Here is a 17,571-nt window from a genome sequence, read left to right on the forward strand (position 1 = left end):
GAAACCGTCAAAATTCTTTTAAGCAATTGTTACGTGCGAGCAAAATTTAACTCAGTCTTAAAATAACCAGGAATGTTGAGAGATATCGATATTGATTAATTATCCGATTTCTGATGAGGAGACGGTTCTCAAGCCGCGGTTCGCAGAGCATAGAATTACACTCAGTGATAAGACCTTCCTCCTCCTTTAAGATACAAAGACAAAGAAATAGTGAGAAGCTCGCGCAGAGGATTCTTGCCACTTGAGTACAAATAAGCGCGAAAAATCATTGTACACAGTCAGTTAGTTGTCAATCAGTAGTTAGTTGAGTTATTTTCCTGTGCTCTTAACCTAATCAACCGACAGTATTTATACAAGATAATATATAAAATTCTACTCTCTAAATCTGAATCAGTGGAAAAGTCACTGATTCCATCAGTGACATCTTGCATCGCTAATAAAACAGTGAAACAGGACCGAACGCGCTGCGCAATCAGCGAGAACGGCAAAGCTCACAGATTCGTCAGTGTTATATCGTTATTCACTTATTATTATAGTGGCTTCCAAGAGAACATGCTCGTGCGTGCGTCTTATACATGATAATATAATATCAGTGAAGAGAAGTGATATATGCATTATATCTTCGTTATTGATAAGTATACATTGGTGGTAAGTAAAAGTTTTTGCATTATTAAATACAAAACCGATATTCGCGCGCCAATTCCCTAACAGCACATGGCAAGGTTAGGTTAGGTGCCGGCGTACATATACACATAATTTACGTATACTTTTTTAGATATGATTTAATGTAAATACATGTTTAGAATAAATTTGAGCAGGATCGACGCGATTTGCAGCACGCGTTGCCCCATACGGATCCTGCGTGCCTAACGTTCGACCGACGCAAAACAGATATCCTTGTTTTCCTCCTCGAATTTGACATAATTCTGGTTCTGGTCTTTCAAGTTCTCGTCTGAGTGCAAGCGAATCTAGCCGTGGGCAATCTGGAGGTACCACTTCGACGTCAATCGGCGGCGTCGGTTCCTCGATCGTTCTCCGTTGTCAACGCAGCAACGTCCTGCTTGCTCTGCTTCTCCTTGTCGAGAGTCTTCCGTCTTCCGGTGGCTTCTTCATGAAGGTCTTCTCGTTCGTGAGGTCTATCACATCCTAGGAATCGAGCACGTCCGACCAGAAGGAATTAATAGAGTAGTTACGAACACGTGAGTACACCTCGATGAAGAGTTGTCGCGTGCCAGGCCAGTTTGAATAAATTATGTATTTAGTGTAAATACATGTAAATACATGTTTGAATACAGTTTTTTATGATGTACTTATAGTATTATATTTCGCAAAAAATGCGGTAATATGCGGTTATTTTAATAACATATTTTTGGCATTTTATAAAATTTACTAGAATTTTGAAACAGCAATTTTTACAGCACTTTGTGTACTGCATAATAACATATATTTTTAGAGAACGCATTTTGGCGAAATTATATCTGATTTTTATTATTTTATATACTATTATTACTCATGTACTTAATATGTGTAAGTTGTCTAGCTGGATATACATTTCAATTTGTTTCAGATAATCTTCAATTATTAAAATTTTGTGGATATGGGTGAAATTACGAAATGGTCGCCAGGCGAGGTAGCAGAGAAAATATTGGATCTTGCACAAGACAATATAGTTGCTAATGCTTTTTTGGGTGAGCATTCTGAATGAGTGAGCCAACATTTTTTTTCATGCAGAGGGCTTTTGTAATTCTTGTTATAGTTGTAATTATATTCCTGATTTTTAATATCATATTGATTAACAAACACTGATGACTGTCGAAACTCATAGAATTTATCTGTACAGTTGAGGCTCAGAGATGATCACTGAAAGATCGTAAATAATAGCTGCGGTCCACTTGACGCTTCAGATGCTTTAAAGCGTTCTTCTTCTCCTTCTTTCTTCATTAAAAACAAGGAGAAGATGAATGCTACGAAGCATTTGTAGCGTATCTCGTAACATGGAATATGTGATCTCTCAGTGGTTATTTGTAAATTCTAACATTTCAGACGAGTCGTAACAGTTTTGGATTCAAATATCGATATCGATCTGAAGTTGTTGCAGCGTTTTGCGAAAAGTGATATGGATCGTCTGAATTGTTATGTATGCCACCATAATGTCCCCAATGGATTGAATGGTTTAGTTCGGCATTTACAATTTTCTCATGGACTTACAATTCATCGGGGAATGGGGAAAAATGGTTTTGAATGTGGCCAAGATGGATGTCGTCGAACGTTTATGTATTTCTATACATTGAGAAAGCACATACGTCGGTGTCATAGATACAGATGTGATGATAATTTAGAGCCTGAATTAATTCCTAACGACGAATTAATTCCTGATGATGAATTAATTCCTGACGACGAATCAATATACTATATCAAATATTTTTGAAAAATATCCGCGCCTCCTAGACTACCGTGGTGAAATGGTGAGTTTGAATTCAGCTCTTTCAATTTTGGGATTACTGTTACTACACAATATGCCTGTGTTTCTTTCTTTTTGTCAGACGATTTACTAGTGCGGATATGATTTCTTTATTTTTCAGATAGAACAAGACTTTATTGGTATTTATTCGGGTTGTGAAGACAATTTTTTGGGCAAATTCCCTTCCTTTTATACTAAAAAAATTCTTGCTTACGCCACACAATATAGACCAGATATCATGAAGAAAACTAACAATTTTCCAGTTAATGATGGTGAGTGTTTTAGACTAATAAATTGTTTTTATTTACTGATAAATTTACTTATTGACCGGAGTAGTTCTGACTAAAAAGTGAAATTTTTCACAATATGCCTGGTGTTTCTTTCTTTTTTTCAGACGATTTACGAGCTCTGATTGTTCTGACTCTCCTTTTGCCTCCATCAAACTCTTCACGAAAAAATAATGGAGGAAAAGGCAAAGGAAGTAGCAAGAAAAAAGTGAGTAGGTTCTTTCATTTTACTTTAGGTTATTAATATTTTTTTAAAGGTAATTTCACACATCCTCTTTATTACAGTTGCAAAAAAAAGATAATGAGAACATTCCGAATGCTGAGGTACCAAATCCCCATCTCATAAAATTTTGCCAGTATGTTTTTAAGCTTTTAGATGTCACCACGTATTTATAATAAAAGGAATACATTTTGCAAATTATCGCTGTACATCTTTGTTCTACAGGAAGGAACAAATCTTCCTCATACTGAAAAAACCTTAAGGACTGAGGCGAATGGCAACATACAACCACATATTATGTGCATCCGAGGTCAACAAAGGGCCACTTTCTTCGTTCAGGGTGACGGATGGTTCCTTAATCTTCCGCATCGAGCAACTTCTATAGCAGCATTTGATCTGTTATTCAAACTGTATCAAGTACTCCACGTTTCATATCCACCTTCTCTTTTAAATTTTTATAATTTCATTGAAAGCTTTGTTTATGAAATTAATGTCCAACCGTCAAGTATTGTTTCTTCCTTACATATTAACATTTATAACGCGGAAGTTGGAGAGCCAAGTAACAGAGAAGAGAATAATATTTATTAAAATATTCTTTAATATATTATTCATTAAGATATTATTCATTAAGATATACTTTAAGACTTTAATATATATTTAAAAAATATAATACATTAAAATATTCTTTATATTAAGATTAAATATAATATTTTTAACCAGCTTTTAATTTGCTTTGTAATTTTAATCCACTACCAGTAATCCACTAATTATATCATATATTTTAGTATTAGCACATATGAAATGCACACAGAAAAAAAATTAGCTACAAATTTTGTCGTAAATATGGATAGCTAGATCGTTTACAGTGAGAGCTATTAATTTAGCAATAGTTCTTTTTGCAATTATTATTAACAATACGTAGCAAAAGGTTCAGCAAAATTAGAGCTCTTGCTGTAAAAAATGTTAGCTGTCCATATTTATGACTAGATTTATTATAGTAGCTAATTTTTTTGCGTAGTACGTTCACTAATCAAAAAGTGAATTTTTCACTGAGTAAATCAGTATACTTTCACTGATTTATACAGCATTCTAAGTTTCACTAATTTTTCAGTTGAATTTCACTGATTGTCAGTGGCATACTTTAGACTGATGCCTTCAGTGAATATTCACTGCTAATCAGTGACTATTCACTGTTTCAGATTTAGAGAGTAACTATACACTCTAACTTCAACAAATCTTTAAAACAGGATCTTAACTACATTTGTAAACAAGAATTAAAATCATATCATTTAAACCAGATTTTTAAACAACAGTTGTAAACATATTCTCCCAGAATAAAAGTAATTTTAATTTTAATTCTAAAAACTAATTTTACTCTAAAATCCTTTAATTTCACAACTCTTAACTGTCGCTGCCAAAAAATGTGACAACAGGAGATTTCCTTCCTTTACCTGTCGCTGCCAAAGAGTGTGGCAATAGAATTTCTTTTAATCCTCATTCATGCTCAGAAAAGGGAGAAAAAAATTCCAACTCAAAAGAATTAAATATCAGATATACAATTAAATCAAGATCCTTTTCTATTCTTATTCAAATTAAAGAAATTAGAAAAAAAAATTCAAGATAAAACTCAAACCTTAATTCCATATAAATTAATCCCTTTGAATTTAATAGATTTTCTAAATTTTAATTTAATACACAAATCTGACCCTCGGTTTAAAACATACAAAATTCGATATCTCTTCGGACTGGATTAATCACGCAACCTTGGTCCTAATCCCGAGTAAATAACTTAAATGTTTTGACCCAAAAACGGACAAATAAACTTAACTTTGAGGGAACGTGACACCGGATAAAATTCGGACGATGCCGTCAAATATTACAGACCACTGCTTACTTTTTTCAGTCCACTGCTGAATTTTTGTACACCAATGCTGTTCTCCCCCAGTCAAAAATTAACGCTTCACCAATTCAATTATTATTACATATAAATAAAAAAATATGTGTAATTATTACACTAAAATTGACTTAAAAAAATTTATTATTTGCAAGACAATAATGTCTTTGAATTTAGTTTCCATAATTTAAAGAAGTAGATTTAATAAAATATTTTAAACTCAGAAACATGTTTTCTTAAATCTACCGAATACTAAATTTAAAGAAATCTAATTTCTTGCAAATAATAAATTTTTTGTTCAGTGCAAATGTACATGATAAATGATATCAATATCGCTTAATTTCGCTTAACAAACTGTAAAACAAGTTATAGCCAATCTTAATACAGATTCGAATTAATCTACCTCCGTGTAACGTCTTGCTTTCTGTAATTGCAAGCCGTTTTATCATAATTTGCCGTGTAGAAAAAGAATTTCTCATTGTTTCGTAAAATTATATACATTTCTTTTTTAACCTGATTCCTATCATACCGCCAAGATGTAGCAACACTGAATATGCTCCGTGGCCGCACGCGCAGCGAAATAAAAGTGTCCCTGTTATGTCGTAGCGGTCAAAATTTGCAAAAATTATTTAACATGTTATAAAATTATTTGAATAAAGTAAAGCGCGCCACTAACCTATATAAGTTAGTGACGCGCTTTAAACAGTCAAATACAAAATATCTGCTTAAACCATCAAGACACACACGTGATGAACAAATATCAGAATTAATATCAACGAAATCAATTTGGAACAAAGCAAAATTTTATAAATTTCATAACTCAACTCATCTTTATTATTCTAACAAGTTGATCTTCTTGACAAGAAATAATGAACTATATCTATCACCTCCACCTTGGGAATTACCTCCAAACCTAAATATTTTTAAGTTAATCTTCAATACCCATATCACACAAAAGTCCTTCAGATTAAATTAGATACACTGAATATTCTTAAAAGAACTTCTGAGAAAAAAATATTCAATAAAAAAGTTTCAATATTTTTAGATTTGCCCACACACATAAACATTATAGAAGAAAGTAAAACCGATGAAGAAGAATCTATTGGCATGAAAAAAGATTAGAAGGCAAAATAGCAGAGCGCTCAAAAAGACAACCGTGTTACACAGGTAAAGAGACGCTTCTCTTTAAGGCTTCTTACGCAATTTTATAGTATTCGTACTAATACTAAATCTTTTGAAAAATATGTGGTGTACCTCTGGAAGAAAACTAGCAAGTTAATGTATGTCTTCTAAAAGACAAAATATTCCAACTGCAGTCAGATAGACTCGAACCCAAATACTGTTGAATTATCAACAATCCATAAACCATTATTAATTTCTAAAGAAGGAAAAGAGGAAAAGGAAATTAAACTTAAAAAGAGAGAAAAAAGATTTCCATTATTTTCCATTTCTAAGATCAAAATGTCCATATAACTTTTTCCAATCACACTAGACAAACATCAGATTTATTTAAAGATATTTAAATGTAAAGTGTATTGGTAACAATGCAATAATAATTAATAACCTACCGTGTGAAAAAGCATGAAAATTGACATTGACAGAAAATATCTAGTCCCTTAGATAATGTCTCGATTGCACAGGTACCCTCTTTACAAAGAAATTATTAGAGAAAATGAGAAGCAACTAACGTACTTCGTTCCCGTGGCTAACATCAAGATTTTGTACATTTCATTTCCCGTATCTGACATGCGTGACCCATTTTTGCTTCAACAACAGATTTGTTGTCATATATACCTAATAAGATCAAGTCGACTATGATTACATAAAAATATGATCGTATTACGCCAAATTTCGGATCTGAATACATATAATCATATAAAATTAGATCTTTTCATATCTAATTCAGATCATTTCATATTTAATAATATATTTTAAATCTGACCATATTATACCTATTATTTTTCTCGGGTATTTCAAAATATAATATTCAAAATATATATTATTATACATATAAACTACAATTTCATTAGCGTTCATATGTTTAGCGTTTAAAAATTATGACTTTCATGTTGCTTTCAAATATTAATAATGTTACATGGAACGCGTAATTCCGTGATACTCCTCCTCCATGTACTGTGTCGGAAATGATCGGAAACAAATAAAAAAATTCTTTCGGAATAGTTTTTATCTACCACACAAACTGTATTTACAGAAAATGGTAAAAAATTTGCCTCACATAAATTTCAACAATTCCTACGAGTAAATGGTAAACATAAAGTATACGGCTTCGTATAATATAGCAACAAATGGTCGGGCTAAACGTTTTATACAAACAAGTTTTACGTCGTATAAACTGTGATTCTTTAAATGTCGATTTAGCATTAAATAACGTACGGAAATTATTATAATTTAAAAATAAATAGTTCTTATAAATTATAAGTTATCACTCTCATCTAGCCAAATCACTATATTAATTTTTTATTATCAAAAGTCTTAAAGGATTTTAGCATTAAATAAGTTATTATTACAGTATAGAAATAGAACAATGCCATATACATATGCAATAACAAATGTCTCCTGCGAAAATGTTCTCAACAGAAAACTATGCACTAGATTAGATGTAATGTTACCTACTAAATAAAATAAGACTGTCAAAAGCTTTCGGTTGATTGACTACATTATTCTCGCTTTCAAACGAGAAGTGTTAAATTTAATAACTTCTGACTGAGTTAATTCCCTTTGTGTTCCGACAAAAACTAGCATAAAAAATCCAAACTCTTAGTAATACAAACACATTAAGTACAAATTTTTCTCGTGCGGAGAGAGAGTAGCGTGTAAAAATTATTCAAAAGATGAAAAATGGAAATTCGATAGAATTACAGATCGATTGAGAAAGTTGCATTATAAGATGTCGTTCGATGATGGCTGTTCCTGGATAAGCCATGTAAATCAAATGCGTTCCATAGAAAGTAAACACTCCTGTAGAGTCTCAAACTAATGATTATTTTATTACTAGAGTTTTAAATCGCATGAACGGAATGAACAAGACGATATTTCTCAAGAGAAATGCCGAACAATCTCAAAACAAAACACAAATTAATATCCGCGTTTCTCTACAGACAGAACCTAATCATCTTTTTGATCAAGCGCAACATACCCCACGACGCTCTGTTAGAGTACGAACATATTAAAGCGTTCACTGATAAGTAGTCAGGTCGTTATAAAACGACGACTTGATTACTTATCAATATATGCAGCGAAATAACTTTTTTCTTAAGAAGGGGTAGATGTGTGTTCATATTACGCACGCTCTACTAGATTAGACGCTCTAAGATAAGACGAGATGAAGTAACTAGATAGACAAAGTACTGCAATCACAGACATCTATATTATACATCCATGGACAACGATTCGTCTCATACACGGACCTTATAGATATGGACTGGCAACTGCCTACAGTTTATTACAACGTACGGAGGAAGTTAGAGAAAGAACCATCTTCTCTCTTTTTTTTCCATACTTCCAGACACTTTGGAGAGAGAAGTATATTTCTCTCTCTTTTCCTCTTTCGGTGCTTCCGGACACTTTAGAGAGAGAAGTACGTGACAAGATGTGCTATGTATTGCCAGTCCATGGTCAATATTGCCTTAAATTTCGCTACATGCTTTTGCTCACCAAATATCGCAGGCCCAATTTTTGAACATTTAAGTAATTGGGAAAAAACGCGAGTCCACAAAAAAAAACAAAAAAAAATATATATATATATATATATATATATATATATATATATATAACCGAGCAAACACAAAAGCAGATAGAGAAATTCTACGTGAATCAGCTGATTACGGTAATTATATTTTTGTAACAATTAACCTGCATATCTATAAGATCTATGGTTCCATACCTCACTAGTGAAGCAAGTCCGAAAGATACCTCCTCTGTTCTATCCATTAGATTCATGTATGTATGCGTCACGTATGTTTGTATACTAAATTGCTACTCCTTTATACCGTATCAAAAAAATGGATTCCAAAAAATATGTATCACATATATATGACAAATGAGCATCTACGCATCCGTGACGTAAATAAAAGAAGAAATGGTAGATATATAAGAGCCACCGCACAAGACTCTCGTATGGTCACGTAGCGTAACGTAACGTGAATCAACGCACAAGAAACGTATCGGTTAGAGCCTCCGCACAAGCTCTCGTATGGTAACGTAACGTAGATCAACGCACAAGAAACGTATAACGCCGTAACGGCCGTAACCAATACGTTTCTTGTGCGTTGGCTCACGTTATGTTACGCTACGTGACCATACGAAAGTCTTGTGCGGTGGCTCTAACACATATTGCTTGAAATTCAATCAATTAAGTAACATTCATATATTTTACACAACGCATTATGTACATACTTTTCAGGTACACGTGGAAGTGATTTTGTGGAAATTAGCAGTCTAGTATATAATATATAGATGTCTGTAATCGCAATTCATAAGACTCAATGCTTTAACATTTAGAGTCAAATGGCGTCAAATAATGGACATAATGTAAACTTATTTTATTACATAATGTAACATAGCTACACATTAAGTGCAATTTTCCTAACCTGATTCTGTGTGTGAAACATTATATGTATGTACGTGTCTCTTTGTGTGGTCGCATAGTTGTAGAGCCAAAATGGCGGATAATTGCGATATTTTATCTATCTACTTTAGACTTAGACTTTAGGATGCGCTAATAACAAGTAAACGCAATAAGCATAATTCCGTTCTTCGTTCTTTCTTTTGCTATTTCCGCCATTGCACATCTGCTTCTAGACACTTAAGCCTGGCTTTTATATGGTGCCGCATGGCCACGCGCATAGTACGTAAATTGTATCCTTATTCTGTGCAATAAAATTGTATAGTGTGTTGCCATTTGCAATAGTTATTTAAATTATCCACAAAAATACATATACGTATCCTTTTTATTATAATAAAAAGGAAAATAAAAACGGGCCTAGCGTTATACTGACAATAAAAAAAAAACAGAAAGATTGTACAGATAACATCATTTATCTACTCTCATAGCATGCACCGAACAGAAGCGTACAAATACTTGAACTTCATTTCTAACATCCGCACTATTTAAGTGCTTCTGTAATACCAATTTTATTGCATATATACTACGTTTACGCAAGCGTTACTTCTGTAGTAACTTACGATAATTCCTTCGCGTAAACAGAATTTTGTAGACAATTTATTCAGCGTAAACGAGTGATATATCGTAAGTTACTACAAAAGTAACGCTCGCGTAAACGTAGTAAATGTGACAAATCTATCCTTTAATAAAAAAAAATTTTTTCCTAAAGATATCGGTTAGTTGGTCTTCGCTTAGAACATATTTTATATCTATTTCTTCGTTTGCATATTTTTTGCGTATAAAATAATACCTAGCATCTATATGTTTCGGAACTCATGTTTTTGTTTTTTTTGTTTTTTCTTTTTTTGTTTTTCTTTTTTTTGTTTTTTGTTCTTTTTTGTTTTTTTTTTTTTTTTTTTTTTTTTTTTTTTTTATGTACATAATTATGTGCACAGGTCCCTAGAGTCAAGAAGAGAGATGTGTGTTCATATTACGCGCGCTCTACTAAATTAGACGCTCTAGGATAAGACGTGCTAAAGTAACTAAATAGACAGAATACTGCAATCACAGACATCTATATTATACATCCATGGACAACGATTCGTCCCATACAAGGACCTTATAGATATGGACTGGCAACTGCCTACAGTTTATTATAACGTACGGAGGAAGTTAGAGAAAAAACCATCTTCTCTCTTTTTTCTTTCCATACTTCCGGACACTTTGGAGAGAGAAGTATATTTCTCTCTCTTTTCCTCTTTCGGTGCTTCCGGACACTTTAGAGAGAAAAGTATGTGATACGGTGTGCTATGTATTTTCCAGTCCATGGTCAATATTGCCGTAAATTCCGCTACATGCTTTTGCTCATCAAATATCGCAGGCCCAATTTTTAAACATTTAAGTAATTGGGGGAAAACGCGAGAAACCGCGATAAAAACGTCAAAAATATAAAAAATATGAAAAATAAAAAATATATATGATTGAGGTAACACAAAAGCAGATAAGGGAAATTCTACGTAAATCAGCTAACTAATGAAGCAAGTCCGAAAGATGCCTCCTCTGTTCCATCCATTAGATTCATGTATGTATGCGTCACGTATGTGTGTATACTAAATTGCTACTCCTTTACACCGTATCAAAAACATGAATTCCAAAAAATTTGTATCACATATATATGACGAGTTAGCATCTGCGCATCTGTAAATAAAAAAGGAAATGGTAGATATGTAACACATATTGCTTGAAATTCATCCAATTAAGTAACATTCATATCTTTTACACAACGCATGAGTTATGTACATACTTTTCAGATCCACGTGGAAATGATTTTGTGGAAATTAGCAGTCTAGTATATAACATATAGATGTCTGTAATCGCAGTTCATAAAACTCAATACTTAGCATTTAGAGTCAAATGGCGTCGAATAATGGACATAATGTACACTTATCTTATTACATAATGTAACATAGCTACACATTAAATGCAATTTTCCTAACCTGATTCTGTGTGTGAAACATTATATGTACGTACGCGTTTCTTTGTGTGGTCGCATAGTAGTTGTAAAGCCAAAATGGCGGATAATTGCGATATTTTATCTATCTATTACTTTAGACTTAAACTTTAGGATGCGCTATTAACAAATGAACGCAATAAACATAATTCCGTTCTTTCTTTTGCTATTTCCGCCATTGCACATCTATTTCCAGACACTTAAGTCTAGCTTTTATATGGTGCCCGCATGGCCACGCGCATGGTATGTAAATTGTTTCCTTATTCTGTGTAATAAAATTGTATATTGCGTTGCCATATTAATTTGCAGCAGTTATTTAAATTATCCACAGAAATACATAATAAAAAGGAAAATGAAAACGGACCTAAAACTAACAATAAAAGAAACAGAGAAAGGTTGAACAGATAACATCACTTATCTACTCTCTTGGCATACACCAAACAGAAACGTACGAATACTTGAACTTCATTTCTAACACATCCGCACTATTTAAGTGCTTCTGTAATACCAATTTTATTGCACAATGTGACAAATCTATCCTTTAAGGCTCCTGGGTAGTCACCGCGGTCATATTGAATTTCTTACTACCGAGGCGAGAAATTACCCTATTTTGTCCTACGTGGCATTCTCAAATAAAAAGACATTTCAATAAAAAATCACTGTAGATCATTTCAGAACACTTCTAAAATTGACCGGGGACTATTCTTATCTTTTCCCTCGACAATAAACAAACAACCATAAAACAAAGCCTAAAAATACGAGAAAACAAGCCGTTTGACAACTATCAAAAGGAGTGGAAAATGTTCCTCCGCATATGTATTCCTTGCAAATCTTACTCCTCGGTCAATTTTACGAGTTTCACAAGTATATTAAATATTACAGCACAAGTACAAAGCAAATAATAACGAAATACCATGCAGGACAAAATAGATTGTCAACATGTCACAAAGAATAGAATTCTCCATTGGAGAGAGTTCTTATTTTTACCGCGACGGTACGTCGCCCCGTCAACGCGGAGTTCTCGGCTCAGGGACCAAGAGCCTTAATAAAAAAAAGATTTTTCTAAAGATATCGGTTAGTTGGTCTTCGCTTAGAACATATCTTATATCTATTTCTTCGTTTGCATATTTTTCGCGTATAAAATAATACCTAGCATCTATATGTTTCGGAACTCAGAATTTTTTAACACGTTTAATTGTACTCTAATTGTACTGTAATTGTCAATACAAATGTTTGAAACTGCTGTATTTAACCCTTCAGGGGCCACACATCAATCCCATTGGAGTAAAATGTTATAATTTATAAAATAGTCTTAAAAGACGTCCCTGATAAGTACTTTAGTTTTTTTAGTTTTTTGTTTTAGTTTTTTTCGTTTTTTTTCGTTTTTTTTTTCGTTTTTTTCGGTTTTTTTTCTTTTTTTTTTCTTTTATGTACATAATTATGTACACAGGCCCCTAAAGGGTTAAGTAACCAAGTTCAAATAAAAATCCATCTCCTTTGGACACTTTTACAATAAAAAATAGAAGATAATGATCGTAATGATGTGACCACCTTCGTGTTTTTAGATTGTTTATTTTATAAATTTGTTGCGCCTAAGCTCGCTCGCCACAGATACAACGTGCCAGTTGGATATCTTTCGGCATGATAGTGACTCGCTTTAGCCTGAATAGCGCACAAGTTCGTATCTTCGAAAAGACGTACAAGGTAACGCCTCGCTAGCTTCTTGAAGAGCCATTACAGCAGAACTTTAGAAGTGGAGGTCAGTCTTGAAATCCTGAGCGATCTCACGGATGAGTCGTTGGAATGGCAATTTACAGATAATTCCGTACTTTCTTCACTTATGCAGAATCTGCACACATCAGAATACCCGACGAAAAAAAAGTCATTTTCATTACAGTTCCAAACAACACGAAAGTAACCGTTAGTAAACTGTCAGTCGACAGAAAAAGTCTAACGTCGGCTTCAAGGTTAGACTGAATGTCACAGGGTGAAGTCCATCATGGTGCACAATTCGCGCAGTACCTCCTCTTCTCGAGTGCTCATCAACACGTGTTGGTATTTGAGATATTTTTCTTCAATCTCAAGCGGTATCACTGGTCCCTCGTGTAAGTGTTACTGTCTTGCAGAAGAAGCGAACCATCTGATAAAGCAATGCTGAGACAGTTCTTATACGCAGTGTCTCACCTGGCGACAATGTACTTTCGGATCTCCGACGTGCTGCTGTACGGAACAGGTTGCTGAAGAAAACCCGTCAGTCTTGGAGGACAGGCAACAGTCGTTGAGATAGAGATAATGCGTCTCTCAGCGTCTAAGGAACTTGCTGGACAGGATCTGCTTTACAAAGGTTTGGGTTTGATTCAAACAGCACACTTGTATATATGTCGTTTTCCTCGAAAGATATTTTTCTATCACATCAAGCGATATCACTGCTCCCTCGTGTAAGCGTTACTGTCCTGCAGAAGAAGCGAACCGTCTGGTAGGACAATGCTGAAACAGTTCTTATACACAGGGTCCCACCTGACGACAACGTATTTTCGGATCTCCGACATGCTGCTGTACGGAACAGGTTGCTGAAGAAAACCCGTCAGCGTCTTGGAGGACAGGCAACAGTCGTTGAGATAAAAATAATGCGTCTCTTAGGGTCTAAGGAACTTACTGGACAGGATCTGCTTTACAAAGGTTTGGGTTTGATTCAAACAGCACACTTGTATATATGTCGCCTTCCTCGAAAGATATTTTTCTTCCATATCAAGCGGTATCAATGCTCCCTCATGGTCTTGCAGAAGAAGCGAACCGTCTGGTAGGACAATGCTGAGACAGTTCTTATACGCAGGGTCCCACCTGGCGACAACGTACTTCCAGATCTCCGACATGCTGCTGTACGGAACAGGTTGCTGAAGAAACCCCGTCAGCGTCTTGGAGAACAGGCAACAGTCGCGGAGATGGAAATGATGCGTCTCCCAGCGTCTAAAGAACTTGCTGGACAAGATCTTCTTTACGACGGTCCGGGTTTGATTCATGCAGCACACTTGTATATATGTCGCCTTCCTCGAAAAATATTTTTCTTCCATCTCAAGCGGTATCACTGGTCCCTCATGCAAGTGTTACTGTCTTGCAGAAGAAGCCGTTTGGTAAAACAATGCTGAGACAGTTCTTATACACAGGGTCCCACCTGGCGACAACGTACTTTCGGATCTCCGACATGCTGCTGTACGGAACAAGTTGCTGAAGAAAACCCGTCAGCGCCTTGAAGGACAGGCAACAGTCGTTGAGATAGAGATAATGCGTCTCCCAGCGTCTAAGAAACTTGCCGCACAAGATCTTCTTTACGAAGGTCCGGGTTTGATTCAGGCAGCACACTTGGATATATATGTCGCCTTCCTCAGAAGATATTTTTCTTCCATATCAAACGGTATCACTGCTCCCTCGTGTAAGCGTCTTGCAGAAGAAGCGAACCGTCTGGTAGGACAATGCTGAGAGTTCTTATACGCAGGTTCCCACCTGGCGACAACGTACTTTCGGATCTCCGACTGTTCTTGCTGTACGGAACAGGTTGCAGAAAAAAACCCGTCAGTGTCTTGGAGAACAGGCAACAGTCGTTTAAATAGAGATAATGGGTCTCCCAGCGTCTAAGAAACTTGCTGCACAGGGTCTTCTTTAAAAAGATCCGGATTTGATTCAGGTAGCACACTTGTACGTCGCCTTCCTCGAAAAGCTTGAAACATGGCCCGGCCGGACCCGGTCTCGATCTCGAGCTCGACAAGCTGCTGGCTGAAGAGCAGCCGGCGCTATGTCGTTCCAGATTCGGGCAAGATCTCGCGGCACCCGGTCGCGTCCAGACCCTTTGAACTTCAACGAGTCCATGCTCGGACTGCTGTCCTCGCCGTAAAAGCTGCAAGTATCGGCGGGCAGTCCACGCTGAAATGCAAACTCACATCGGACGGTAGCTGGAGCGAGCTGGTGCTGGTGATCCCCTGCCGCATTGCGCCGCCGTTCATTGACAGAAAATCGTAATAGGGCACCGTGGAGAAAGTCCAAGCCAACGATGGACGCGGCCGCTGGGCTGCACGGTAAGGATGAGTTCTCCGTCTCAAACTCCGGACCAGCCTGCTCCTCATCGTCATTTTCCTTTTCGGGCTAGCTAAAGCTGTTCTCCAGAGACGGTATGTCGTCGACAGAGGCGGTGGCTGTCTAAGGGCTTCCGGTCACGTCAATTTACACCGATGGCAACGAGATGGTCGTCGCCGTGGTGTTGCTGCCTTGTTGCCCCTCATCTGAACAAGGATTCCTCGATCCAAAATAAAGACTTCGCTATCGATTCGCTCGGCGAAGAGGAACGTGTCTCACCGTTGTTCAAGTTCAAGGAATCGTTGGAGCGACGACGTAGCATAAACTTGCGACGCCAACTGCTGCCGTTATTGATTTACTTCTTCGTCGGCGACGGCAAGGAACGCGGAATCTGATGATTTTCATCCTGTCGTTCATTGATAATACTGTTGTTGCTGTTCAAAGCGACCATTATTTCGCTCGGCGAAATCAGCGTCTGCTCCGAGCGAGGGTTCAAAATCAAAATAATCGGTAGTGTCCGTGCTGTTACCGCTGAACTCCCAGGCCTCCTGGTCAATGTATCTGATGGAAGAGTTGAAACGCTGGTCACCTAGGAACCGTGTCGGTTGCGCTCACTCGCGTTGGACGTCCTGCGGGTGAGTGACAGGATCACGTTGTTCAGCAAGGACTTGCTCTTTCCCATCGACAGCGACGCGACTGCACGACACGCGCAGATATGGATGATGTGTACGCAGCCGTTGACATATGTGCGCCAGTATAATACTCGCAATATTTGACAAATAGTTTACAATAGTTTACAAGCCAGCCTGACTGACTAGGTATTCGACCCAAATGTTTGGGTAGAAACATCAAATAAATTTTTAATAATAACGGAAACGCAAATTATTACTTATTCCAAGATAACGGTACTAAAGCGATTATTCAGTTAAAATCGTAACTTAAAATCTAAATTTGTATCTTTGGACCACAATCACAATGTGTGTGACTTAATGACTAGTATTTGATTACCATTAATTCACAAATTACTACCCTCTCTCCTTAAATATAATTTTTTTTAACTATTTCACCAATTTAATCCAAGGTTTCATTCGTCTTCAATTCGGAGACAATATAAAATTATATAATCTAGGTAACATTAAATCCAAGGATATTTTGCACTGCATATTTGTTCTTTTAAAATTGTTAAAATAAAATATGCTAATGACAAATGATTCTTTATTAACTTCTCCAACACGGAGGTACTTGCTTCTGAGATGACTAAACTCCTCCAATTTGGCAATAATTTTTACCTCCCTACGAACTTGAACCAAAAAACTGCCATGCACGAATTCATAAAAAATATTGAAAGCAACACCAAATGCCATAACATTGGCAACGTAATAAAAATATAATTTTGAATTAAACAAATTAGTAGCTGATGCTAAAACTTCAAACATGAAAGCGAAAGCTGAAATAAAAGAAGCAAAAAAACAATACACAGCAGAAATTAAACGTCTAGCTCCAAGATACCGTGGAAAATTCAACAAGTCTCTTATCACAGACTGTGATTTCGCGATCGCGATTCGACCAGTGTTCGTCACTTCTTGAAAGCCATTACCCATTACCCATTAAGAAGATTTCACAATTAAATAACAATGATCGATATATCGGCGATCTCTACATTTTTTAAAGGTAAGTACTGTTTTTAATAATTATTTTGAAACTCAAAATTTATATATTAATATATTATTTTTAATTTTGATAGATGCATTATATTCAATATATTCCAAGCTTCAACCAAGGGACCAGATTATATTTTTAGTTGTATTTACCATAATTTTGATTTGTCTTTCATATTTATGTTAAAAAACAGGTATAATAAACATATATATATTAATATGTTACATATTACATTTAGACATACATACAGACATTTGAGACATTTATACATATATATTACAGATACCACAAATTTTTTGCTACATTCCTTTGTCATGACATAAATAACAATAACAAAAAGCTGGAGA

General features: G+C 35.6%; 1 protein-coding gene and 1 pseudogene across 3 annotated transcripts; one reads left to right on the top strand and one right to left on the bottom strand.

Moving 5' to 3' along the window:
* The first annotated feature begins 343 nt into the window (after positions 1–343).
* On the top strand, positions 344–3,432 carry LOC139808548 (uncharacterized). 3 transcript variants are annotated; one of them, XR_011730899.1, is made up of 8 exons: positions 344–648; positions 946–1,199; positions 1,568–1,688; positions 2,044–2,465; positions 2,583–2,733; positions 2,856–2,956; positions 3,034–3,104; positions 3,194–3,432. XR_011730899.1 is itself a non-coding variant. In XM_071770652.1 (7 exons), exons 3-7 carry the CDS (start codon positions 2,463–2,465, stop codon positions 3,228–3,230), a joined length of 363 nt encoding a protein of 120 aa, XP_071626753.1. In that variant the 5' UTR covers positions 344–1,199; positions 1,568–1,688; positions 2,044–2,462; the 3' UTR covers positions 3,231–3,432. The 3 variants fall into 3 exon arrangements, 1 of the variants encoding a protein (XP_071626753.1); XM_071770652.1 differs by having other exon boundaries at positions 344–1,199; XR_011730898.1 differs by having other exon boundaries at positions 345–1,199; positions 3,034–3,072.
* Positions 3,433–8,681: 5,249 nt separating this feature from the next.
* On the bottom strand, positions 8,682–16,346 carry LOC139808146 (uncharacterized; annotated as a pseudogene).
* Positions 16,347–17,571: the final 1,225 nt, after the last annotated feature.

Source organism: Temnothorax longispinosus, chromosome 2 (genome assembly GCF_030848805.1).
Source record: "Temnothorax longispinosus isolate EJ_2023e chromosome 2, Tlon_JGU_v1, whole genome shotgun sequence".
Taxonomy (NCBI): domain Eukaryota; kingdom Metazoa; phylum Arthropoda; class Insecta; order Hymenoptera; family Formicidae; genus Temnothorax; species Temnothorax longispinosus.